Source organism: Lacerta agilis, chromosome 8, assembly GCF_009819535.1.
Source record: "Lacerta agilis isolate rLacAgi1 chromosome 8, rLacAgi1.pri, whole genome shotgun sequence".
Taxonomy (NCBI): domain Eukaryota; kingdom Metazoa; phylum Chordata; class Lepidosauria; order Squamata; family Lacertidae; genus Lacerta; species Lacerta agilis.
Genome location: NC_046319.1, coordinates 62594453 through 62621471, shown reverse-complemented (window position 1 = coordinate 62621471; position 27019 = coordinate 62594453). Strand labels below are relative to the sequence as shown.

The 27019-nt window shown below is 44.7% G+C and overlaps 1 protein-coding gene across 5 annotated transcripts in view; it reads right to left on the bottom strand.

Annotated features, from left to right (window-relative positions):
- Positions 1-27019, bottom strand: part of AHDC1 (AT-hook DNA binding motif containing 1) — a 181960-nt gene that overhangs the window by 65131 nt on the left and 89810 nt on the right. Inside the window, exon 1 of one of the 5 annotated variants that reach the window (XM_033157894.1) lies at positions 6267-6514. The exons of the other annotated variants lie outside the window; for them this stretch is intronic. Within the exon in view, the coding sequence (XP_033013785.1) occupies positions 6267-6312 (46 nt within the window). The 5' untranslated portion in view covers positions 6313-6514. Of the gene's footprint in view, positions 1-6266; positions 6515-27019 lie in introns of those variants that run through there. 5 annotated transcript variants of the gene reach the window in all.

The following is a 27019-nucleotide window of genomic DNA, read 5'->3' as shown; positions in this document are numbered from 1 at the left end:
ATTGCCTTTTCATTTCTTCCTCCAAGCTCAGGAAGGCACGTAGTCTTCCCTATCCCAATTTAATCCTCCCAACAAGCCAAGGTCGCTCCCAACAAGGCCAAGGTCGCTCCATGTGCAGAAATTTGAACCCGGGCCTCCTTCATCTGACTTCAACACTCTTAACCACTACACTGAGCTGCTAATAATTCTTCACAACCTGTGCAGCTGCAGAGACATGTGTGTGTGTAACAAGATGCACTCTCAACTCATTGTGGAGCAAAAGGCTTGGCTTGTGCCTTGTGAAAACTTGGTGTGCAGAGAGATGGGCAGAATTCATGCTTATACGATCTACTTTTTTGTTCTTTTTCTAGAACACCAGATCCACCAACCAGCACCTGGTTCAAAAGACACACACACACACACACACACACACACACACACACACTAAAATAAAAGGGTGCCTCTGAGCAAACTCTGAGCCTTGAAATTTATTTCCTGCCCAAGAATAGTATGGACCTCATAGTCCTTTCACACAAAAGAGCGCTCCTAGTTAACTTTCTTCCTTTCAGCAGCCTAATTTATGTGGGGAAGTCATCTCACCACTTCTATTATTAATCAACTGGTCATCAGAAACACTTGCCAATCTAGTATTACTATTTATTAAATTTGTACATCACCCTTCATCTGCAGATCACAGGGCAGTTCACAACATAAAAATGCAAGATAAAACCCACAAAACACATAAAAATAAAAACAAAAACTAACCAATAATCCCCCCTCCCACAAGGGCATTAAAAGGACATTGGATGTCACTCAGCCAAAGGCCTGGTTGGAGAGAAATGTTTTCGCCTGGCAGCTAAAGGTGAATAATGAAGGTGCCAGACAAACCTCCCTAGGGAGAGCATTCCACAAATGGGGAGCCACTGCAGAAAAGGCCTATTCTCGTTTTGCCATCCTCCAGACCACTTGATGAAAAAGGGCTTCAGAGGATGATCTCATGGCCTGGGTAGGTTCATACTGCAAACCACACAGTGATCTGCTAGCGGATCCTTATATATCTCCTGCCCACCCCACCCTAGTATCTGATACATACTGTCATAATTTTAGCCCTGTTTAGGGAAGTTTTTAATTTGTGACTTTGTATTGTATTTTGGTATTTGTTGGAGGCCGCCCAGAGTGGCTGGGGAGACCTGGCCAGATGGGCGGGGTATAAATAAATTATTATTATTATTATTATTATTATTATTATTATTATTATTATTATTATTTGTATGCTACCTTTCCATAGATAAGACCATGCCGAAAGTGGCTTACAGCATTAAAAAAAAAAACTAATTGCAAACATAATGAAAGTAAGGTAATAATAATAATAATAATAATAATAATAATAATAATAATAATAATAATAAAAAATTATACCCTGCCCTCCCCAGCCAAGACTGGGTTCAGGGAGGCTAAAACCAAGTATAAAACAATTGATAAAAATACAACTTAAAAACAAGGTTAAAATGTAACATTAAAGTGCAGCCTCATTTCAGTAGAAACACAAATCAAAAAACTTTGGAGAAGAAAGTGTCAAATCTTCATCAAGGCCAACTATCCAGACTGGTCCTACGTGGGCCAGAAAAAAGCCAGGGAAGTCCCCAAATCATAGCTGTCAACTTTCCCCGTTTCTTGCGAGGAATCCTATTCGGAATAGGATTCGGAATAGGGGAGGGGATCAGGTTGATTCTAAGCCAAAGGCCAGGCGGAACAACTCTGTCTTACAGGCCCTGCGGAAAGAAATCAGATCCCGCAGGTAAAGGGACCCCTGACCATTAGGTCCAGTCATGGACGACTCTGTGGTTGCGGTGCTCATCTCGCTTTACTGGCCGAGGGAGCCAACATTTGTCCGCAGATAGTTTTTCCGGGTCATGTGGCCAGCATGACTAAGCCACTTCTGGCGAAAACAGAGCAGCGCACGGAAACGCCGTTTATCTTCCTGCCGGAGCGGTACCTATTTATCTACTTGCACTTTGACATGCTTTCGAACTGCTAGGTTGGCAGGAGCTGGGACTGAGCAACGGGAGTTCATCCCGACACGGGGATTCGAACTGCCGACCTTCTGATTGGCAAGCCCTAGGCTCTGTGGTTTAGACCACAGCGCCACCTGCATCCCTATAATGAAAGTAGTCATAAGCAATAAATAAAACACCAAACACTACAAAACCAAATTGAAACAATTTCCACATAAACCATAACAAGATGTAAAATAAAGATAAAATGAAAATAATAGGAACAATCAGGGTTTTTTTCCCAGCTGGAACTAACCAGAACTCTGTTCTGGCAGCTCTTAGGTGGGCGCCATTGCCACTGTAAGAGAGCAAGGGAGGTGTTGATGGTGAGTTCTGGTAGCTCTTTTTCTAGAAAAATAGCACTGGCAACAATCCCATCCCTCTGCAGCTCTCAGGAAACCCCCTGCAATGTAGCTCAATGAAAGGAAAGGTTTCCAGAAGACAGAAACCGAAAACTATTGGGGTTAGAAAGGAGGAATCACCGGGGGGGGGGGGGTAAATTTCCCAAGGGACATTTGTGAATGAAAAATGCTGGATCCCCCTTTTGCCTTCCCCACCTGACTCACAATCCTTCCTGACAGTGTTTTCAAAGGAAGGGCAAGATCCATGGGACTGCTGGAGCATCACATGGGGAGCGGACCGGTCAGCAAGGTCCAGGGTCAATGAAAAAAGCTCTTGGCTCCGCTCACCCCAGTCCGTGGCACATTAGACCTTTTGTTCCTGCTCTGTGCATTTGGAGTGGCCTCTCCTTCTCCAGCTTTCCAAGCAAACACAGCGATTCTTTCCCCTCTCTAGTTCTCCCAGGGCCTAAACGATGCAAAGGGTGGAGAATGGTGGCGCCATGAGTAAGCAAGAGTGGAGAGTAAAAAGTGGAATGAATTCCCTGGGGAGGGAAAGGGGGGACTGGGAGAGGCCTTTTGCCCAGCTCCTTGAAAGGGCAGCTTCCTCAGTCTTTGCCTGCCCTTGCTGAGCTAAGGGCACTCTCACTCTCTGAACGCCCTTGCAACACAGAAGCATATGGTTTGAGCTATGGGGCCTTTTGCCCCAATGGCTTACAGCTCCGATAACGAATCTGCCAGGTGGAGGACTGCTTTAATTAGACCAAAGGCATTTGATTGCCTCGTTTTATTTCTGCCAAGGGTCTCTGATCTAAGGATGGCTTCGTTTGACCAAGATCATGCAAATAATAAAATGCAAGAAACGTGCTTCTGAACATGAGTGGAGTGCCATTCCCTCACCTACTGAGCACACTTGTGCAAGCTGGAAACGTGGCTTCCAGAACAGCTCTGACATGTCTTGTTTCAGACAACAATGAAGAATAACAAAGACTAACAAAGTCTGGAGGGGTCCTTATCACTGTTAGCTTTTTTGGCCTAGAACCACCCCTGGAAGCTGCTGTTTGGGGAGATGAGCAGGATGGACGAAAGGTTCAATATGCCTATAGTGCTTCTTTGTGCATTGGGACTACACCCCCATGTGCTACTGTGGGAAGGAAAACACAGATTTTGCATGCAAAGCCAAGACAGTAGTGCTTCCTGCGCAGGGGTGCCAACTTGAATAAAATAGGGGGGGGCAGGTAAGTCCCGCCCCTCATAATTGATCACATGACACAGTGCATTTGAATGGCAATGCCCATCAACTTGGGGAGGGGACTGGCCTCCTCAAAAAAATTATTGGGTGGGGGCGAAGGAACCTCAGCCCCTAGGAGTGAGCTCCAAGTTCATGCAGACTGAAGTCACTTCAGATAGCAAAAGGCAAACATACTTACCCTGCACCCATGCCACCACTTAGTACTTTCCCACAGTGCTCAAAGCCCTGCCCATATATTATCTCACTCATCTCTTCCAGCCACTATACATTAGCCTCATATTGCTGGTGGGTGGGTGAGATTTGGACTTGGCAGCTTGCTCAAGGCCTCCTTGTGAGGTCATAGCTGAGGAAATTTGAGGCAGCATTTCCTGACTCATAGCTCATTCTCTAGAAACCAAGTCTCACAGGGAACAGTTGAGGGAGCTAGGTATGTCTAACCTGGAGAGAAGAAGGTGGAGTGGTGATGTGATAGCCATCTTCAAATAACTGAAGGACTGTCACCTAGAAAATGGAGCAAGCTTATTTTTTGCTGCTCTAGGGGGCAGCACCCGAACCAATGGATTCAAGTTGCAAAAACAGAGATTCTGGTTAAATGTTAAGAAGGATTTTCTGATGGCAAGAGCTGTTCGACAGTGAGATGGAATACCTTGGAAGGTGATGGGCTTTCCTTCATTGGAGGTTTTAAGCACGAGGATGGGTGGCTACCTGCCAGCAATTTTTTAGCTGTGATTCTTGCACTGTAGGAGGTTGGTACTCTTGGGACTCTCCCAACTCTACAGATCTATTATTCTGGTATTCTTCTCTATGCAAACAGTTTGCATTGGATTGTTGTTGTTACTGTTGTTGGCTTTGGGGGAAGAGTCACATTTCTATCCTGCCCTTCATCTAAAGGAACTTGGTTGGCATACCTGGGTTTATCTGTTTGAATAACTAAAACCAGCTATTTGAGGTAGATTATGATAAGTGTACCTTGTTCAAGGCCACCCAGCAAGGATTTAGGATTGTTAAAAGGACTGAGCCCAAAAGGGTAACGTGCCACTTTTTGCAAACGTTTAAGCTCCCAATGAAAAGTGACCCCTTACGCCCTGCATTTTTTTCAGCGGGAGCAGGGATGCTCCTAAAAGTGTTGCTGTTCAGCTTCTCCACCCAGGGGCGAGGAAGGGGCATGGCAACGCCAACAGGAACATCTCCCTCTTGCTGGTGGTGGTAGAAGCACTGAGGTCAGCGGAGCCTGAGGCAGGCACTTTACCCTGCCTCATGGGCGGGCTGGCTCTGACCAGATTGCACTGTAAGGCATAAGGCAGCTTCCTATGTGCTATGGGGAGGAGGAGGAGGAGGAGGAGGAGGAGGAGGAGGAGGAGGAGGAGGAGGAGGAGGAGAAGAAGAAGAAGAAGAAGAAGAAGAAGAAGAGTTTGGATTTGATATCCCGCTTTTCACTACCCGAAGGAGTCTCAAAGCAGCTAACATTCTCCTTTCCCTTCCTCCCCCACAACAAACACTCTGTGAGGTGAGTGGGGCTGAGAGACTTCAAAGAAGTGTGACTAGCCCAAGGTCACCCAGCAGCTGCATGTGGAGGAGCGGAGACACGAACCCAGTTCACCAGATTAGGAGTCTACCACTCTCAACCACTACACCACACTGGAGAGCCTTCTTGATGGTGGCACCCCGGCTATGCCAGTTTCCTCACACAAGCTCACTTCGCACCTTATCTTTTTTTACTATGTGCAGATCTTTTTATTCATTTAAATAAATATCCTTTGAACAACTTGTGTTGTTTAAAGAAAGCTTTCAAGGTCTGAGTAACGCTTCACTGTATAAAGTGAACTGTTAATTGGTTTCATTCTTCTGCTGCTAGGAATGTAAGTCTGAAGGCTAAACACACCAGAAAGCTTTGGATTCCCATAATGCCTGAACCAACCCATGGTTTCTAGCCAACCAGAGGCCATGATACGTTGCTGGCTTGCTGATTATAGGTTGTTGGAGGGCAAAACGAATACAAAAACAACTTGATCCCTGTCTGGTTCAGTTATAATGGGGAGCCAAGGCTTCCTAGTTGTTTATACTGCCTGTGCAAGGGGAGGATCAAAGCAGAAATGACTGGCAGCACCTCCACTCTCCCCTTTTGCACAATAAACCTACTGAAGAACTCCTTTAAAGTGGAGTTCTTTATCCCAGTATGTATCAGACTTGAAATTATTTTTACATTATGAAACTGTTTTTGTTTTTTATATAAATGAAATTGTTTTTAATTGTTGATATTTTTACTGTGAGGCATTTTATGGGAAGCAATTCACAAACAGAATCAAATAAATAGATGCATGTGGTTTAGCTGGCTTGCATTACTGGGCAGAAGACTCCTGGGACGTCCTCTCAATTTGCCCATCCCGCCACGTGCCACATAAAGGGGACCACTAATGTTCTTTGCTCAAGCCTCCTTCTGAGTTTCTCTAGCTTTCGGCCTGAGGACCTTTAAAAACAGCCATGCCCAGAGGCAGTGATCAGCAAGCGTTCCAGAGGCACTCCTTATATTTTAAATTTCTGAGCTCTATGTGTGGTTTACAAGGAGTAGTGAGGAAGGACAGGGATAAGAAAGGAAGAGGGGAAAGAATAGTATGTCTGAATCTAAACTACGGGTTTATTTACCTTGCGGGCAAGAAGCTTCTGCCGAATTCAGGATGGATGGTTCCATAAAAGGGCACTGCTATCTCAGTCTCAAGGCTAAAGCCAAGGTGCATGGGAATAAGTAACAAATGGTGGAAGTAGGCAGAGGTGCTGCCCTCTTGTGGTCACACTGACGCTGTTTATAAAGCTTGCACATTACTGGTTCTGCGTTCTCTCATTTAGGCATATGAAGGCAAGGCATCCCTCACAGCTAGCACAAAGCAGAGCACAAGGCCAGCTTCTGCTCGAAGTTATTTGAGCCCGGCTGTGACTCCACCTAAGGCAGGGAGTTTATGCTCAAACCACTGGACAGCTGCACAAAATCATTTGGAGGTTTAGGGAAGTTTTGGGCTTCGCAGGGCTTCGCAAACATGACTGAAGGTGAAAGCACACAGGAAAGCAACGCCTGCACTGATCCTTCCAGTAGGTTGCAGATGAGGGAGGGAGGAAGCTACAGGTCACTATGGGGTGGAGAAGATGCCACAATGCAAGTTTTCCATGGAAGTGCTAAGTCAGAGAACTTAACAAACAAACAAACAAACAAACAAACAAAAAACCAGTTGCCTCTCCTGCTCCTCTCCCTAAGTCAGAACGTAGCCACTTCATGCATGTGGCAGATGGGTCAGACCTCCCCCTTCCATAGGAGGTTGTTTGGCTGAGTTAAGCATATTTAGCGCTTTTTAATTATTTTTAATAAATCAGCCATCTAAATCATCTTTGTTGCTTCTCGCCATGAATCTGAGAAGCTCACTGAGCGTAGTGTGCCAAGGGAGGGGAGGAAGAGCTTGTCTCGGGGCCCATTTGCTCTCACCCACATACCTGATTCGTATGGAGCTACTTCTAAAATCATGTGGCCAAAACACTCGCTCACAATGGCCTTTTGTTTAGGCTCCCCCATCCGGATATGCTGGATAGGGTTGTGCATCTCAGACCCACCTCCTTCCTGCAAATCTGCCCTGAGCTGATGGAGTGACCAGGTGCAAGGAAGCAGCAGTGAGGAGGGTGAAAGATGGGCAGAGTTCTAGAAGTGTGGAAGGCCCGCCTTTTCTTTAGCTATTTGTGTTAATAACAGTGAGATGCTCTCTTTCTCTCAAATATATTACCTAACACCAGGACAGACAAAAGGATTATCAAGTAGGTGGCTGGAATATAGAAGTAGCAACTGGTCCACTGTGGCAAATGGGGCACTGCCCCACTGAACTCACATCTGCCTTCAGCCAGTCCCCACCTGCCTACCTTCTTACTTTCAACCAGCCCAAGAGGTGACACTGGCTATTACCTTCCTCCTCCTTAGACTCTGTAGAACTCAACATGGAACAAGACAAAACTAAAATTGGCCAACTGCCACTGGCTGTAGCTCCACCTACTTTTCGCCTCCCTACTTTCTGCCCTACCCGTGCCAATGGACACCAACCATGGCTGGAACAGAGCAGTCAAGTCAAGGGATAAAGTAACTGCAGGCTGGGACCATGTCATGCTCAGATTCATGTGAGTGGTATCCACAAGCACTCCTGTAGAGAGCTGAGCTATTTACTTGGGGGGGGGGTCTTCTACTGGTAGGCTAGAACCCACTAGTGGGGTGTAGTCTGATCTAAGACAGATTGCAACAGCAGCAGTAGCTCAGCAGAAATATGTGGTATAAAATGAAGAAGCATGTCCTGAAATGAATGTTGGGAGTAAACATGAGTGCCCTAGATCTGAAAAGGTTGAAGACTCTTGGTTTACAATCATCTATTGGAGTAATCCACTGGGGAAACTTTTGATCAAAGGGAATCTCTGCATATTTCAAGGAAGCAGGTGTTTGTTTGTTTGTTTGTTTGTTTGTTTGTTTAAATACATTTACATACCACTCCTGTTTTCCCACCAATAATCTTCCCACTCCTCCCTGACTACCGGGGCCATGCTGACTGAAGCTGTAGGGCCACAAGTTTCCCATCTATGCGTAAGTATGCACAGGGCTCACAATGGCTGGAAAGGGGACCAGTGGAAGAGGGGCAGGTATATCATCACACCTGAGAATAGAACCTCACTCTCTCACAAAATGGGAGCAGAGCGTTTCTTTGTAATTCTGGTTGCAGAATTACAGCTAGCCTGCTTCAGCATGCTGTTCCTCTTACGTTTACAATTAAGGCAACAGAGTGTTATTAAATCACAAAGAAAAGTTCCTTCTGAACTATCGTTTTTATTTATACTTGGATCCATGCAAATGTAATCAATTAACCAATCAATTAAAATTCATACAATTAGCTACAGTTTCTTTAATAGGGTGACAGTCCTATTTTTAAGCAGCGAAAAACATCTTTGCTCCCACATCTGGGTCCATAAACCTTTCCAGGTGCAAGAAGCTCTCGACATGGGTGAGCTTTCAAACACATAGTCCCCGTCCCCAGTGGCACAGTCCTAGGAAGGCTGTACATGCATGCACACATACAGAACCCTGCTCAAAAGGCTTTCACACACATTATACACATATTATATCAGGAATCCTCACGACTGCCCTGTAAGGTTGGACAATATTATTATCCATTATTTAAAATTTATAGCGTAAGAACATAGGAAGGGGCATGAGCATAGCCAGGATTTTTGTTGGCGGACAGGACATTGTTGGGGGGCAGGACTTTTGTTTGGGGGGGGGCAGGACCAACATGATTAGACAGTTAGTTAAGTATTTCTATTGTTTTACTTGATGGGGGGAGCTGTCCTATCCTTGGCTATGCTCATGGGAAGCTGCCTTGGTCAGACCACTGATCCATGTAGCTACAATGACTGGAAATGGCTCTTCAGGGTTCCAGGCATGGACTCTCTTGCAGCCATACCTCAAGATGTTGGGGATTACACTTAGGACCTTCCGAATGCACGGCAGATGCTCTAACACTGAGTGTTAGCCCTTCTGCATTAAAGCTCCCCATAAGCTGCCCTTCTGCCAGAAAGGGAGCCCAGGGCAGCTCACAATAAAATGACTTTAAAACAACACTATTAATACCAGTTAAAACCACCAGGTAAAGAAAGGGATTGTCCAATTTTCATAGCTAGCACAAAGAATGCCCTTTCTCTGCTTTAACTACTGATAGGATAAAGTAAGGTCTCTCTTACACATCGCAAAATTCTCCCTGTGTTACAGAATGTAGGGCCTGAGATAACGGAAGCCCAAAGTACATGCCTAAGTCAAGATGTGAAAGGCTTATGCTCCAAACACATTGCTACTTGTGTTTGTGTTGTGTACATTGGATGCCTATGCAAGTGCTAGGCATTAAAGTGCCTTTAAGACAGGGGTGAGAACCTTTTCTGGAGAAAGGGCTGTTGATCCACAGGAAAAGTGAGTTGGGGTGCGTATGATGATGAGTGCAGCAACAGCTCAAAAGGGACGGGGTTTGCAGCACTGCAAATCACAGCACCCCTCTCCCAGTCACCCCATCCTCCCTCCATCTGTCCATCAGCTTTACATTCTCTCCCCCACCACACACCAATCCCTCCTCAATTAGCACAGATCTGATTGCTTGCAAAAGGCCACAGGTGTCCCACCACAATTTTAAAGGAACAGCCAACAGCGGTACAAATGATTTGAAAACACCTTTGGAGAGCAGATGAGGTCAGCAAACAGGCCATTTTCTCCTCCTTTCCAACTCCGACTTGTCTCATTTATTTGCCTTGCATCCAAAGATAAAGACACTAGAACAGAGGAAAGCGTATTGTGTATTTTTTATGGTTAGGATGAAAAACAGGTGGAGGAAGGGAGGGAAAGAACAGAGGAAACAAAGATAACTATTTGAAAGAGCACCATCATTTGGAACAGATATGCGGTAAGAAAAAAAGTACACAAAAGTTCAAAACTATCCCAGAATTCATTATGATATGGGTAGAGATCTTGTGGCCCTACAGATGTTGTTCAACTACATCTCCCATCATCCCTGACCATTGGCCATGCTGGCTGGGGCTGATAGGAGTCCAACAACGGCACATTTTAGAGGTGGGATGGTGAACCCCTTTCAGCCTTAGGGCTACATTCCCTCAAAGGCAGGGCAGAGCAACAGATGTGACTCTTACCTTTGCACAGGAGGCTACATTCCAACCACACAAAAGGCAAGAAGTTTCTATGCACAAGAGCCCCAGGCAGGACAGAGCCTTTATTGCCCTCCAAGGCCTCATTCCAGCCAGGCAAAAGCCCTCAAGGACCACACAGAGCAGGCCCAGTGATAGGTGTGGCCTGGGGAAGGTGCAAAGTCCTTGGGCCACATAGAGAAGCCCAGAGGGCTGCATTTGGTGTCCAGGCCTACCCCTGTCTTTATAGAGTACAGTGGTACCTCGGGTTAAGAACTTAATTCATTCTGGAGGTCCGTTCTTAACCTGAAACTGTTTTTAACCTGAGGTACCACTTTAGCTAATGGGGTTTCCCGCTGCCACTGTGCCGCCACCACACGATTTCTGTTCTCATCCTGAAGCAAAGTTCTTAAACTGAGGTACTATTTCTGAGTCAACAGAGTCTGTAACCTGAAGCGTCTGTAACCCGAGGTACCACTTTAATTCACTTCAACACCCAGGACTGCTTCCCCATGTGCTGCACATAGGAGGGTGGGGCTGATATGGGAGCCGACAAATGAAAGATGCAAGCTCCATGCCCCATATTTTGATACTGCAGTGCACTCTGACATCCTTTTCAGATACTTTTGTGGATCAAGTTGTCTGGGGCTACATGAATGCTAACCACCCATTATGGAAATGCATTAACCACCCTGAGGTACATTTTGTAGGATTTTGTTCTGCGAGAGAGATGTCTCCATATCTGCCTTTCAGACTGAGTCATCAGGGTTTCTTGGGCCATGCTGTCCATTTTTCTTTTCTTTTAGTCCTACATGGTAAGTACCCTTACAATTTTGATCAAACCCCCCCCCCCAAAAAAAAACAATGAATCAGCCTCACATCTGCATATTGTTATAACACCTTGGCCACAGATTCCCCACTGCTGCTGACATCAACCAGCTTGCTACCCTTAACCATCTCAACGGATGTGGGTGGTGTTTTCCACTTTGTTGCAGCCCACCCAGAAACAAATTTCGCCATGTGATTCTCACACCCCAAACATGACATTTCTCTCATCACTGCATTATACTGTGGTGAATGCAACGGTTTGCATCAGATATCTTCATAGACATCTGTCTAGAAACACAAGTCACATAATACGATAGAATTCTGAAGACAATCTATCTTTGATATTCATAGGTTATTCCAAGAAAGAATTCTGACAGACCGATGGGAAGGATGCTAACTATTTTTCTCTCTCCTTTTTCTTTTGTACGGTGACTATTTTAATTATTGTAAGGAATATGACTTTCAGCTGTCTGGAACAGGGAACTACTATATAACAGACCAGTTTTTCATGATATCTATACCCTCCGCTTTTTTCGAGGGGGTGGGGGATATTGTAAAGCAAAGGCTGGGTACACATTTAAAGCACACCCTTTCCCTCAAAGAATTCTTAGCACTGTAGTTTACCCCTCAGCATTACCATTCCCAGCAACCCTTAACAAACTAAAGTGCCCATAACTCTCTGGCAGCAGAAATATGCTTCAAAAGTGCTTTAAAGGTACAGTGTGTGCACAGCCTCTGAAACAAGCTCTTCCTACATGTAACTCAAAACAGTTTAAATTCCGATCAATTTTTGAAAGAAAAAAAAACCCAATAACACAACACGGCAAAGCTTCTGCCACTAAGTAACTTGTTTTCAAAGGCCTGAGAACCACAGCAGGAATTTTCTAGGCATTGAGATAGTTGGTCATCCATTGGACATGCTTAGCTGGCTAGAACTGTGAGAGTCAAGGAGCTTGTGCCCAAAGAAGGTCTGACAAATCTCTCTCCCCCCAGCAAACAAACTGGCTATGACACACCCACACTCAAAGCTTATACACACATACTTTATTAATTTTTTTTAAACAAAGGGTAGGTACAACCTGCCCCCATACCATAAATCTGTCTAGAAAAACCATCTCTCAGCATTTAATCCTATTTTCTCAAAATTCTGTCACACTTTAGTGTGAAGAAGAAATGAAACCCCACCTCACAAAGGAGGACCGCTTGTTCCCACATGAACCTGTCCATCTGTCATATTAGCTCATCAACGCAGGCACTTATCCGGGTGCCTCATCACCACATTTTCAGAGGTTAGGGAAGGCAGCAACTGGGGGGAAACCATCTCTATTTTGTTCTGGCACTTGTCTATCATCCCGATAGATATATGTACTGGATTTGAAATTGATTACATATATGTAATTGTTGTTGTTTAATTGTTTTATATGTGATTAAAAAAAGTTTTTATAGATATAATTGTTTTATATACATTTTTACTGTTCTGTAAATTGTTTTGTGATGCTTCGTAAGACGTGCTTCAGAGATGGTTGGCATATCTTTTGTTAGCTACCTTGAAAATAATTTTATTTGTAAAGCAGGGTATAATTTTTTAAAATAAACAAAATGGGGTACAATCCATCTAGAGGTTCTCTTGCAGAAGCCTCCTGGGAAGGAAAAGGATTTGTTTCCACTTGAAGGTCCCACTGATTTCAATGAGGCATTTACAGGACCCACTTTATGGTGGACTGTGTCTCATGATTCATCAGTTTCCCTCTCTGTGAACTTTCACAGCACCTGCATTCTACCACCTAAAACAGGGGTTAGGAACCTCTGACCCATGGGCCTCACCAGTCCTGTGAGGCCTCCACGTTCTGCCCACAAGGCTGTTTTGGGTAAGCCAAGCCTGCTTGCTCTGCATCTGACATCAAGTCACCTGACATCATTGTGATTTCAAGTGATTGACAGGCAGGTGATCCCACCCCCCTGTCAAACTTGACCCCGCGGGAAGTGGGGGGAGGAGGGGAGAGAGAGAAGGACCATTGCCACCAATCGTATACAGTACCCCTACCCAGACCTAGAAGTAGCTATTTCCGTCTTGCCTCATGCTAGGGTTGCAACCAAAGAGAACGCAAGTGCATGTCCCTGGATTGCTACACTGATGGGAGAATATAGTATTCCACACAAGAGCCGTTCATGATCCAGGAAGCACACTGGCAGGAAACCAGGGAAGCTGCCGGATCTCTCTCTCTCTCTCTCTCTCTCTCTCTCTCTCTCCCTCCCTCCCTCCCTCCCTCCCTCCACAATACAGGGGGCCCTGGTGTTCACATGCAGCAGGACCAAATAGGAGAATGCACAATCGATGTGCAGGTGGAGAATGTCATTTCTGAAATCTCAGGGATGTTAAAAACAACACCCCCACCAGCAACCACACACAAATAGAAAAGCAGCACAGCAGGCAGAGAGCTGGGCAAGATTCTCACTCACCATCATACTGGTTGCTTATTTGCAGGGATTTTCACACACACACACACACACACACACACACACTAACAGCAGGGATTTTTTTTTATTTTCAGGGAATTGTTTCAACATGTGACCCTCACCTGCAGCAGCCCAGTTGCTTTAGGATTTGGTCACAACATCCTGCTGAATGTACAAGACATTGCCTTTGTCTGCACAAACACACACACGTGTGTGTGTGTGTGTGTGTAAGAACACTCTGCACCGGCTCCTTGGGAAAAAGTGAAGGGGGGCATGCAAAGGCGGTTAGGCTTTTAGGGTGCAGGCTAACCTTGACACAGTTGCACAGTCAGTAATGGCAGGCAAAGCGCCTTATCTTGGGGGACGGTTGCAGTTGCTAAGATACTGGCAGCCGTGTGAATGGAAATGGGTCAGTAAACCTGTGGAGAGACAGTGTGACACTCTAGCCACCACAGCTGTTTGAGCAGAGATCTAAATCCCACCCTTTCAATATTTATCACCCTCCGCCTTCCGGCTCTTTCCTGTTAGCAATTTTCCACTTTGCACCTCCCCTTTCCCTGGGCAAGAGTTGAAGCCAGAACAATTTAGCAGCGGCATGCAACTGCCACCTAAAATATACCAGTCAACCTACAAACACACACACACACACAAACACAGCGTCCTGGAATGTTATTATTTGCAAATCCAAGCTGCAATTCCAGAAAAGGGGAGAAGAGAAATAAATATAGGAAGGGAGAGAGGAGAAAGAAGGTTAAATAACAATCTCTTTCCTCCCCCCTTTGCCCCCCACATACACAAGATGCATTCCCCTCTCAAACAGGATAGAACTGGTTCTTGAAGAGATTTAACAGGAAACAGGCTCTAATCCCTTGGTAGGAAAAAGGGTTAAAAGGTCAATTTACTTCTGTCCCTCACTTAGGCACCGTGGTAAAATTACGCACTAGCAGGAGAAACATTTTACTCCCCCCCCCCAATTCCTCTTCACAACATGCTCTAGGAATAAAAAGCACAAACACAGGCAAGGAAGGATGGAACAGACCCATGGGAAAAAGAAGAGCTTCACAGTACTGTACTTGGGAGGTGGGGGTGGAAGAGATCAGGCAGGCCGCAGCTGAAACAATGGAGTTGGCCTTTTTATATTTCGCATGCATGCACACACACACACACACACACACACACAGAGGGAGGGTGAGCAATGCCATCACATTCATGCAAAAACATACAAGGGTGGGTGTGGGACCAATGCAAGTCAGCTGGGGTTGCGGCCTAGTTTTCAACATGAAAAAAGACGGAGAAAGGTTAGGTTAGGTTAGCTACTCTGCATGACAGTCACAGAGTCTGGGTTATGGTAAAGTATACAGCCAATTGGGTAGCTTTCTGTATACATGTCTTTGGACTACTGCAATGCGCTGCACATGGGTCTGCCTTTGAAAAAATGGTTCAGAAACTTCAGTTTGTTAAGCATCTGGTTGTGAGGCTGTTAACTGAGACTGGATGATGATGAGCACATTCTGCCACCGTTTTTGCCATCTTCACTGGTTCACATCCATTCCGGATCCAATTCAAGGTGCTGGTTTGGGGTCCTTTAAGGCCCTTCACAGCTTGGGACAAGGCAGCTGAAGGGATACACACATACCAATCCTTCTTTGGAAGCTCTCCAAAAACTCCTGCCAAGTAAGGTGCAGTTGCTAGCTATGGGAGAGAAGGTCTTTTCAGCAGTGGTGCCCCATCTATAGAATGCCTGGTTCTTCAGAGAGGCCTGCCTAACACCTACTTTGGTGACATTTCAGCAACAAGTGAAAACTTATTTTTCACACTAGGCCTTTTAGTCCTTTTCAGCTTTAAGCTGTTTTTAGACTCCTGTTGTTGCTTTTGTTTTCATTTACAATTGGGTTTTTAGGTTATGAGCAGCCCAGAGAACTTTATTATCGGTCAGCCTACAAATACTGTGAATCATAGAATAATAGAATAGTAGAACTGCAAGGGACCACGAAGGTCATCTAGCCCAACCCATGCAAAGAAACAACTGACATTTTGTATAAACAAAAAAAAACACTTAAGAGTCCTATGTTCCATCACTCCCATCAATCCAGCCTGATTCTCCTCTCTGTTCTCCAGCTCTCATGGATGGATTGCTTTCCTCCACTCCACAGAATACCTGCCAAGCATTTTATCTGATCCTTTGGGATAGGATTGGTAGAGCTGTTAAAACCCAGTTGGAAACAAAGCAGAATGGCACACAGAACCATGTTTGCAAAATATAGGACTGGTGCATCTGCCTCACTAATTTGATCGTCACATTTTCCTCCTTCTCGCGCATCTTACCGCTTTCAGTCACTCCTTGCAGTAGACTAGGCAGGAGACAGTGATTTGCTTTATGTCTGAGTGGAGTAACTCTGATCCTAATCCAATAGGAAATATCTGCACTACAAATATATACCTAGTAGGACTAATGGAACAGATTCCAAGTGCACAGAAAGGAAAATATTTTTGTATTATTTTGTTTAATATGTAGAGTTAACATACACACCGCCATACACAATAACCCTTCAAAATACAGTGGAACCTTGTGTTACGTACCGTCCTCCTTATGAATGCTTCAGGTAATAAGCTCCGCTAACCCGGAAGTAGATGCCCCTAGTTGCAAACTTTGCCCTGGGATGCGAGTGGAAGTCACACGACAGCAGCGGGAGGCCCCATTAGCGAAAGTGCGCCTCATGTTAAGAACCGTTTCAGCTTAAGAATGGACCTCCGGAACAAATTAAGCTCGTAACCGGAGGTACCACTGTATGCTTCACGTCTTTTTAACTGTCACAGCATCCCCCACCCTGTCCTGGGAATTGTAACTGTAGTTTCAGGGGCTGGGCATGCATAAATCTCATGGTTCTGCTAGTTCCAAGTAAAAACTACCGGTAATCCGTTGTGTAGAGATATGCCTACTCAGTCCACTAAACTTTGCTTTTATATGAAGTTAAATCTGCACCTCACCACTATTCCTATTGTAACAGTCACAAAAACATAGGTAGCTGCCTTATATTGTTGGTCCATCTGGCTGAGTATTGTCAACACTGGCTGGCAGCAGCTTTTCAGGGTTTCCAGAGTCTTTCTTAGTCTTATCTGAAAATGCAGGAGATTGGACCTGGGACCTTTTGCATGCAGTGCTTGTGATTCACCACTCATTGTAGCTTTGCAATTAAGCAAGATGCTTTGTTTTCAGAAATATTAATTGTGTTGACATTTAATGGAAAGTAAAACTATAAAGAAACATACCACACAGTCCTATTACCTCTGTATCTTTGTTTAATTCCAACACTGTACAGTACTAAGTGGTATACAGAAACAAAAGACATGACAGTCTCTCCCTCAGAGAGCTTACATTATTATGTGTCCAATCTCAGAAGGGAAAGGATAATAAGTGAAGAGATGTACAGACGAGTAGCAGATTAAGGTGAGTCCAAGGGAGGGGGTGTGGCTAGGATGGGCTTAATTAAAGTAATCAAGATGGGGCTTGGATGAGATAACATGATAAAAAGAGAAGGGAATGAAGAGAACACACACAGTACTTGGCTCATTTTCTAGCATCCAGCTCTCCTCAAATTAAGCAAACCTGCCTTGCATGTGCGCACATTCAGCCTGAAATCTCCTCTTAATTATTAGAAATCACCCTTCCCTTTGTTAATATCAGGGAATCTCCATCTATTCAATTCCATGAAAGTATTTCCATGTAGGAAATGACATGATCCAATCACATATAAAGCTGGCCACATGAAACAATCACATAGACATCGGCCATTACATGGTGTGCCTGCAACAAAACAGAAGCCGACTCCACCACTCCAGTTGCGTACACATAGTGAAATAACCCGAGAGCATGATCTACATACTGGGTTCGTACTCTTTATAGCCCAGAAGTGCTTTCCAGTGTGGGGATTGCAGTTACACCTGCCCTAAAGTCTATCCTAGCTTTAGATCCCCCCACTCCCAGGGGGTGCCAGGTCATGCTGATCGCATAGCAAATTCGCCTGTGGGATTTTATGTAGCTTTATGTGGAAGCAACTCATTTCAGTAAGCTGGTGGGGTGGATAGTCAAAGCTCTGCCTCTTGCGCAAAGACTGATATCCCAAAGAATGAGACTTCTCTTTGCCATGTGCTAGGGACTGTTATGTCTGAACTGGCCCAATACCTTACCACTGCAAGATCCACTACTACAAAGCCGCCGCCCCCCCCCCCCCACCTCAGGGAGAGGTGGGTACAGTAGCAGAAGGTGAAGAAAAGAGGAAAGAAAAGGGATCTATCCACAACTTATGAAAACAAGCTTGTCACGCAGAGGTAAGAAAAGCAGCAACCAACATTTCCTCTGCTGCACAACTGTTAAAGGTACAGGAGTCCAGTCATCCTTCGTATCTGCCAATCCTAGTATGGGGCAGAACTTTGGTCATTATATCAACCATCTGGGGCCCTATGATCAGCATGGGAGGCCCTTTGGTGCTTCCGCTGCTGGGTACTGCCTGCTCACCATTAACCTGTGACAGGGGCTTGTTGATAGCAGTTCCCCATTTGTAGAATGTTCTCCCTGGTGAAGTGCATCTGTCTTCCTTATTATTTTCAGGAGGAATTTTTTTAAAAAAACATTCCTGTTTACCCAAGCATTTGATGACTGAAAGATACTGATCCTGGCAACCTTGAAATTATTAGCTGTGGGAATGTGATTCAAAGGCTCGTAATGTTTTTAAGTGTTTAGATGTGTTTTCATTTTATTTTTATTTATATTGTTCTATCACTTTAACTTTTGCTGCCCTGGTCTCCTTTGTGAGGAAGGATGGGGCATACATTTAATAATAAATAATAAAAGTAATAAGAATATGCTTAAGGCTAGTTAAGGAACAAGCCCAACTGTTTTTTAGAAGTCAGCTTTGGATTGGAAGAGCTGAAGATGGCTGCAAACAGCTCGAGCTTATCAATATAATGGCTCTGGAGCGGAAGCCTCTAGATCATCATCCTTCTTACATCCCCACCCACTGTGCAGGTGGTTCGAGCAGAACGGTTGATATGGCGACAAGGGGGAAGCAGATGTTATCAGAGTAAGGTGACATTCGGACAGATGCCAGGCAAAAAGACTTGCTTGAATCCAATACCCCCATTGCCATTTCCTTGTGAGCTGAGCCAAAGATGAGGTATGAGGGAGTGTGTGTCAAGGAAATCTCTCATCTAGCCCAGCACCACCACATTTTTTAAAGCACCCACCCACACCCCATACACAGGGAATGAAAGGCTATGGAAGTTCAGTCCCGGAAGTTGCTTAGCATTGTATAATGTGCTGCTGCACACAGTCTGATTAGGTAATTTAAAGAATTCGTTGCTACAAGATGTGGCGATGGGCATTGACTTAGGCTACTTTAAAACAGAATTAGAAAAATCCACGGAGAAGGTGGTAGTCTATCATGGGTATTACCCATGTTAAGGGAAAGGGAAAGGGACCACTGACTGTTAGGTCCAGTCGCGGCCGACTCTGGGGTTGCGGCGCTCATCTCGCTTTATTGGCTAAGGGAACCTGCGTACAGCTTCCGGGTCATGTGGCCAGCATGACTAAGCTGCTTCTGGCGAACCAGAGCAGCGCATGGAAACGCTGTTTACCTTCCTGCCGGAGCGGCACCAATTTATCTACTTGCACTTAGATGTGCTTTCGAACTGCTAGGTGGGCAGGAGCTGGGACCGAACAATGGGAGTTCACCCCGTTGCGGGGATTCAAACAGCCGACCTTCTGGTCGGCAAGCCCTAGGCTCAGTAGTTTAGACAACAGCACCACCCGCGTCCTGTTAGCTAAACAGAAAAACACAATGCACAAAAGCAGCATACTCCTGAGTATCAGCTATAGGGGAACAACAGCAAAAGACGGTTATTGCCTTCATGCTCCGCATATTGGTCTTTGGAAGCATCTGGTTGGCTGCAGGATGCTTGACAAGACTTATATTTGGTGTGATTCTGCAGGGCTCTTATGCTCTTAGTTATCACTGTCCAAGTAAGAGAGATCACATTACCCCAGTAGTCCTTACAACCACCCTGGAAGGTTAGCCAGTATTAACCAAGTATTGCAGATGGAGATATTTAAGGCCATCAAAAGAGTTTATAGCTAATGTTATATTTAAACCAGTAAGTATTCTGGTAATTTTCTTAGCCAATGTGCTACATTAGCTTCTCTCTTCAGGAAAAGAGTTGGGATACATGTGATGGTGTGTTAATGTATAGCTGTGAGCAAATCTAATATTTTGGGCCCTGACAATCTTGTTTTGTTTTTTGCAAAACAAAGTAACAGTTCAGCACCCAATCTTTTCACCAGCAGCTAGCAACAAAACCAGAACTCAGCTTGGCTGAACACATTTGCTCAACACAGAGAGACTGAAAATCAGGACTCACAAATCTCAGAAGAGCCTAGAGATGAGATCTAAGCACAAGCATGGATCTCTGAGTGCCAGTTGCCAGGGATCACAAGTGGATAGAGTGCTGTTGCTTGCACTCAGGTTCTGCTTTGGGGCTTCCCATAGGCATCTAGTTGGCCACTGTGAGAACAGGATGCTGGGTTAGATGGGCTGCTGGCCTGATTCACCAGACCATTCTTATGTTGCAGGAGAGGAATTGAGAGGGAATACAGCTCAATAGCAAAGCACATGACAGGCAGAAGGCACCTACTTCATTCCCCAGATAGCAGGAGTGAATTGGAATAATAGTAAATGCTGGAGCTAGGTGAACTGGCTCAGTATAAAATAGCTTCATAATCTCATATGGTGGGTGTGCAGCTTCAGAAAAAATGTCTTGTGTGCCTAGTAAAGGCAGGAAATTAAGGGCTCCTCCAGACTGGTTTTTGTGTTTGTTGGTTTGTTTTGCAGCTGCATACTGCAACAACTGATTGACACAAAAATAGTGCACTGGTGGTGGATTAATATTGGACCACTGGGATTTCAAAGGCAGAAATGACATCCAGGGGAAAATTATGAAACGTGCTGCTTTGTCCTGGATGTCAATAAAAAGTCAATTTTAAAAAATCACATTTTTGGCGTTTTTGTAAAAAAAAAAAACACAACTTGGGGTGTCCTGGTTTTTACTTTTTGAAATATGGCAACCCTGTAACAACCCAACGTTACAGCATTACAGAGGGGCAATTGTGGACTGTACTTCATCGAAGGCAGAACAACAACAACAAAAGCCCTGTGTAACATTTGTGGTATGAAGTTACAGGATTTCAAAAGGATGCTATGGAACATGAACCGATCAGAAATGATCAGTTGTGTGCCCCCCAAACCTTTGCAGGTACAAAAAGTACTGAAAGAGGAATAGCATGTAACTTCCCTGATACCATCATGAGCACAAACTATCATGAAAGCAACAACGAAAAGGATGGCTGGAAGGGCCCTAATTTTGAACATAGCTCACCACATGAGCTCTACTGACCACCCCAAATTTCCTCCACTTTTTGTAAAAAATGATACCTTTCCCTCTGCTCTTCCACACTCCCTCCTTCACCCCATCCTTATCTTCCATCTGTCTTTCCCCACCATCAAAACTTGGAGCAGCTGAAGGTCAGCAATTAAAAACAGGGGGGGAAATGAAACCCTTCTTCACACAGAGGCCGTGGCATCTCCCAGTGCTAAGATCAAAAGGGATATCTTATGGATCAGCAAGCAAGGGCGAGAGGGAGAAGGATTCCTGTCATGCAAGCGAAGATCCAGGAGACAGACTTCCTTAGCATAGCGCAAGAAGATGATTGGGGCACCCAGGCCACTCATGCCCACGAACTCATTATGGCAGGAAAGGAAAAGAGTAAACACAACTACAGGGCTTAATAGTCACAACCTAAGCCAATCTTATCAATATTCTGTAGTGGAGAGAGTGCCTCACCTTCTGTCCCCTCTTATCTATTACCTGCAGCTTCTCATATTGGCAGGGGCAAAAGTCAGCCTCTGGGTATCCTCTTTGTTCCACTTCTATTTCAGCTGCATGGTCCTCATCTGTCACACCAGCAAAGCCTCAATAAAGAATCCATTTCCTTTTGCTTTACACACACACACACACACACACACACACACACACACGATCCAGGCTATTCTTTGCCCACAGTGATATATTTTTCCCCTTTTAGGGTGTACCAATGCAAAAGACTTGGACTGGGATGGCTGTCAATGCACATCCCACAGTGCACACACATGCACCTTAACCCCAGACTGACTACATGCATCCAAAAATTAGGGGTGAGCAAAGAACCAGAGGGAGGGCAGCACTTTGTTGGGATTTCCACATGTCCAAGCTAATGCACAGCCAGAAGGCTGGGGGAGAATGGCTATCTTGACCGCACTGTGAGACTCACATCGTCTGAAACGGTCAATTATTATTAGTATCATTACTACTGTATAAAGTTCATTGCATGGTAGAGTTAAACAGAGCCACATAGAGTTCTCTGCCCTGGGAAGCTTACAACTTTATGTACGATATAGAGTTGTGCATACTTTGCTCTTTTTTAATTAAAATGTAAAAAAAGAGTAAGTGATAAAAAGTAACCCAAATTTTGTGCCAAACAAATCCCAGTTATGCAAAGCAAGCAGAGACTTTTGCATAACTTAATTTTGGGGAAGGGCAAGTAGCTATGAAGTAAATGGAAGTTACCACCCCTGAAAACTGAAAATCTTATTTAGTTCTCTGAGCTTTACCCATCCATTTTTTTAATTTTTATTGGTTGTGGGTGGTGGCAGGCAGGATTTTATAATTTTCTAGCAGGAAGCCTGGCAATGGCATGGAGTAGGAAGGGGGGGGCGTGGAGCATGATGTTGGCATAAGGCAACAGCATGAGTGAAAACAATTTTTCAACTGTTTTGGTAAGGTTGTATTTCGCTTTTGATTTTTGCGTATGTCACCCTGGCTATTTTTTATATAAAAATGCAATTAAGAGGCTTGTAATATAATAGCAACAACATGACTGGGGACTATGATAGCCATGTGTCGTAACTTTGAATAAAACACTCCTCTATTTGAAAGCTTCTCTTTCCAGATTGGCCCTCCAGATGCTGTTTGACGTCAGCTTCCATCAGTTCCAGTCACCATGACCAATGGTCAGATATGATGGGAGTTGCAGTCCCACAGCATCTGCAAAGCCACAGGTTCCCAATCCCTGGTCTACATTGACTGACAGCAGCTCTCCAGGGATTCTGGGAGGGACCTGGAATTTTGGCATACCTGCATTTCTCCCCATGTCACTGTCCAACCTTAAAAACAGTTCTCCTTTTTTCTCCAGGCAAGTATTTTAAATATTAGAATACCTTGAGTGCCTTGACAGAAAGTGGTATATAATTGTTCTCGGCATGCGTATTTTTAATACACACACACACACAGGCTAGTAATTGATTGTTATTAAAATCTTTCAGAATACCTCAAGGCACCTTAGAGTCAACTAGTTAAACACACCACCACAAACAAGTACATAAAATTAAAGACCGGGGAGCAGCTAAAAGCAAGCAGCCAGCATAAAAACATTACATGGAAAGTGAAATGAAAACACATTAGAGCCCCCGGGGTCCATTCAAAAACATGCAAAGTATGTTGACCTAGTATTTGAGGGAGATTTTTCCTCAGGTATGAGGCCACCACGGAAAAGGCCTTGTCCCTGGTAGCCAGCCTGCTCTTTCCTGGTGGCAGACCAGATAGCAGACGTTCTGAAGAATTCCAAACATGGATGTTTAAGAAGGATGAAGGGAACAAAAAGGAACTAATTTGTGCAGCTGAAGCAAAGAGATGAGACTTAGCATTTTTTGAGGAACCCCACCCCCAAAATAGCCTCCAGTTTTGGGGGAATTGCTTCATCTTTCCCCTGTTCCATCTGTAGTACAAATGCAAAAATTCTTCTTGAAAAACTTTCAGCTGAGTTCTAGATGAGGATGAAGTCATCTATCCTGCCCCCAAAATGATGGCAGATGATTCCCGGCAGGAATTATTCACTCTGATGTCACTATTTTACTCCCTGGGTAGAAACTCTGCATTGAGGGAGTACCTAGAAGGGGAGGAAACCTAGGATCATGACTGGCAGATGGTGTCATCTGGGATCATATCCCTGCACCTCACTGGAATGAGATGCAACAGTCAGAAGTCTCACCCAGCCTTCAGCATCATTATGCTGCAGAGACAGCTTCTTTACAACAGCAATGGCAAGGTTGTGCAGAGGGGCAGAGGAAGCAGGCAGCAAGGGAAGTCTGGTGCAACAGAGTGGAACCCATCCAAAGCACATTTTATGAACTGGAGCAGGGTGGCTGTGGAGAAATGGGTGGCATTTCATCCTCCCCTTAAACCCGAAAGACAAACAGGACCGAGGAAGGGTTTGTCTATGCCTGTTTGCCTGATAGTCAGGAAGCCATGCCACATGTAAAAACAAACAAACAACCTCCCAAATAAACCAGAACCCTACAAAATGGAAAGGTGGTGCTTTGCGTCAGAATCACCTTAAGAGAACTAGACAAGGGAGGCTGGAATCCAACATGCTCTGCTGTAGACCTGGATGGGGAGGTGGAAGGGAAAGGAATGCAAGAACCACCCTCACAGCTTGCAATAATGGGGGGGGGGTTGTTGTTTGTTTTTTAAACTATTTAAGCAAATTTTGTGAGAGAAGTCGCAAGATCCAAGGTTAGGCTCATCCATGCTCCATGACTACTTCTCCTGAAAAACCCACAACCCATCCCGTCTCCTCTCACTTTTCCAAGAGCTCCTAATGGATGCAGCGATGCTAGAGAAATTTCTTGTTGTTTTCCTTAATTATTATTTAAAGTTTGCTTCCACCACCAGCAGTCTCTCTCCCCACCCCACCCTGCAACCTTTCTCGCATTCTGGCATTTGGTGTGTTCCCCAGCTGCAGGAAATTCCTAACGCTCTCCATCATGCAAGTCTGCTTGCAAAGAGCCCTCTTCCCTTGCCAAGTCTCCCCTAAAGGACAGACATGTGTTGGGCATTCAAGCACACCCAATGACATGGTTTCTCTTCTCCCCGATGCCTAACATAGAGTTGGATTCTTTACCTTTCTCCCTATACTTTTAAAAATACACACAAACACCCACCCACACCCCTAACTTCTCTAGAGAGAGAACATCCTTTACAGAGTGGTGAGCCCTGGAGTCAACCGCATTTGCTAGAACCCAGTTATGTATCTTTCCTGCGCACACATACTGCCTTTCTCTCTTTCCCTCCACCCCACACTTCTTTCCGAGATTGCTCCTGATCTTATTTTAATTCGTCTCAGACGGTGTTGGGGAGTGTTATTTTAAGAGAGAGGATATGCACAGACATTGTGTTTTCTGCTTTTTTTTCCTGGCCCCGAGCCAGTCTCTCTGGGCTGTCAAGCTACCCACTGTGTTGGAGTCACGTGTGGGAAGAGGCAGCCAGCGCCAGCTTCAGAACTCCTGGTAGCAGCATGAGAATCAAGTGTGCACTTTTCTTCCCTCTGTATGTGTCTGTATTATTAATAGCATCTCTCTTCTCTTCCCCGCCCCCCGCCCCCACCCCAACTGCATGAGCTATCCATAACATATCTTAATACCTGTCTGTGTCTACAGATGCTGGTAAGGGGGCAATGATGCTATCTGGGTACCATATGCCCACTTTGATACACAAAGGGAAAGGTGGGAAATAAAGGTTTGAGATGCATCCACAAAGCTCTCCTAAGGACTTGATTTGCAAGCTGCCTCCCCTGCTGGATGGGTTAACATAAAACCTATTTGCATCCTGTAGGCAAGAAAACTTGTTTTCTGCACAGCTGTGTTGTGATAGAGGCACAGTTTGTGGACAATATTCCAGAACTGAATCTATCAAACCACAGAGAATCCAAGCTTTCACTGAACAGTTACTAGTCCTTATGATGGCAAAGGGAAGGGTTAGACTGGACTCAGTGGAAAACCCAGTGGCCAGAGGGAAGGTATACTCTCTATACAGCTTCTTTGTCTTCACTCACAGATTTCTGTCTTTTATCTCCTGATGTGAAAATGTAGAAGGCATCCCTGATATAACGAGCACTCAACAAGCTTGATTATTTGCTCTGAAATCAGAAAATATTTACATAATATTACATACACCATTGCCTGATCTCACCCACCAAACACCTCATTATTTAATGCGAAACTGGAGCAAGACACACATGGACTAGAATGGCAAGTATTAATGTTACTTTAAGACTATAAAAACCATGATGCTGTGCAACCTAGGGGGGAAATCTATAAATTGTGTTTTTAGATGTGTTGTTATTTTATTTTTATTGCATTGTTTTAAGGCTGGTGGGTTTGCCACTCGGGGCTCCTTTGGGAGGAAGGGCAAGATACAAATTTAATAAAGAAATCTATAAAAACATCTGGACCTTAACTGAAGTAAGTTATTGTCAACACTGAAGAAAAGGCAACCCAAGCAAACAGGCAAAAATTTGAGTGGACTTTTTGCACAGAAATCCACAGGCTGAGTGCTCTAAAAATGAAACTTGTGCAGGCTGTGTTCATCCTGATAAGGATCTGAATGCAGATTTGGTAGAAATTTGATGACTATAATCACACTTGGAGAGGGTGGCATAAAAGCAACATGCATAAAGTCTCACAGAAATCAGGAACAGAAGCCCTTAACTAGCACCAGGGCTGACTAAGGAGATTATACTCCTTAAAACCTGGGGATTGGCAACTGCTCAGAGCGCTTAGGCTAGGAAAGACAGGCTAGCTTTGGTGACAGGATGAAAGACCTTGGGGGTGTAGCTTCTCAGGCACATCATCAAGGGCTGTAAGAAACCATCGCCCTTCAAAATTACCAATGCAATGTGCATTTCTGCTTATCCTCAGGGAGGGAGGGAGAGCTTTCGCCACATCCCACCTCTCCTATCTGAGAGACACCTGGGACACATTGAAACCAATATCCAGCCAGCAGAACAAGAGTAGGGAGGTAGATAAGCCCTGTTTTGCACAACTGGAAGGCAGGCTGATCTACTGAGAAGCTGCTTGTTTTCATTTTTCTGTACAAGTTCTGGAATTCTCTCACAAAAAAGACACAGGTCACTTCTATAAAAGAAAAATCATTGACTAAACAGTGTATGGGGAACCTGCAGACCCCCCTCCAGGTGTTTCTGGACTACAATTCCCATCCGCCCCAACTAGCATGGCCAATGGTAAGACATAATAGGAACTTATTCCAGCAACACCTGGAGGGCCACAGGTTCCCCAGCCCTGGACTAAACCATATCTACAGTATGCTGAAAACCATTTACCAGCAATTTATTTCTTACATTGATATCCTATACAGTGGTACCTTGGTTTACGAACTTAATCCGTTCCAGAAGTCCGTTCTTAAACCAAAGCGTTCTTAAACCAAGGCGTGCTTTCCCATAGCAGTGGGGGACTCAATTTACAAATGGA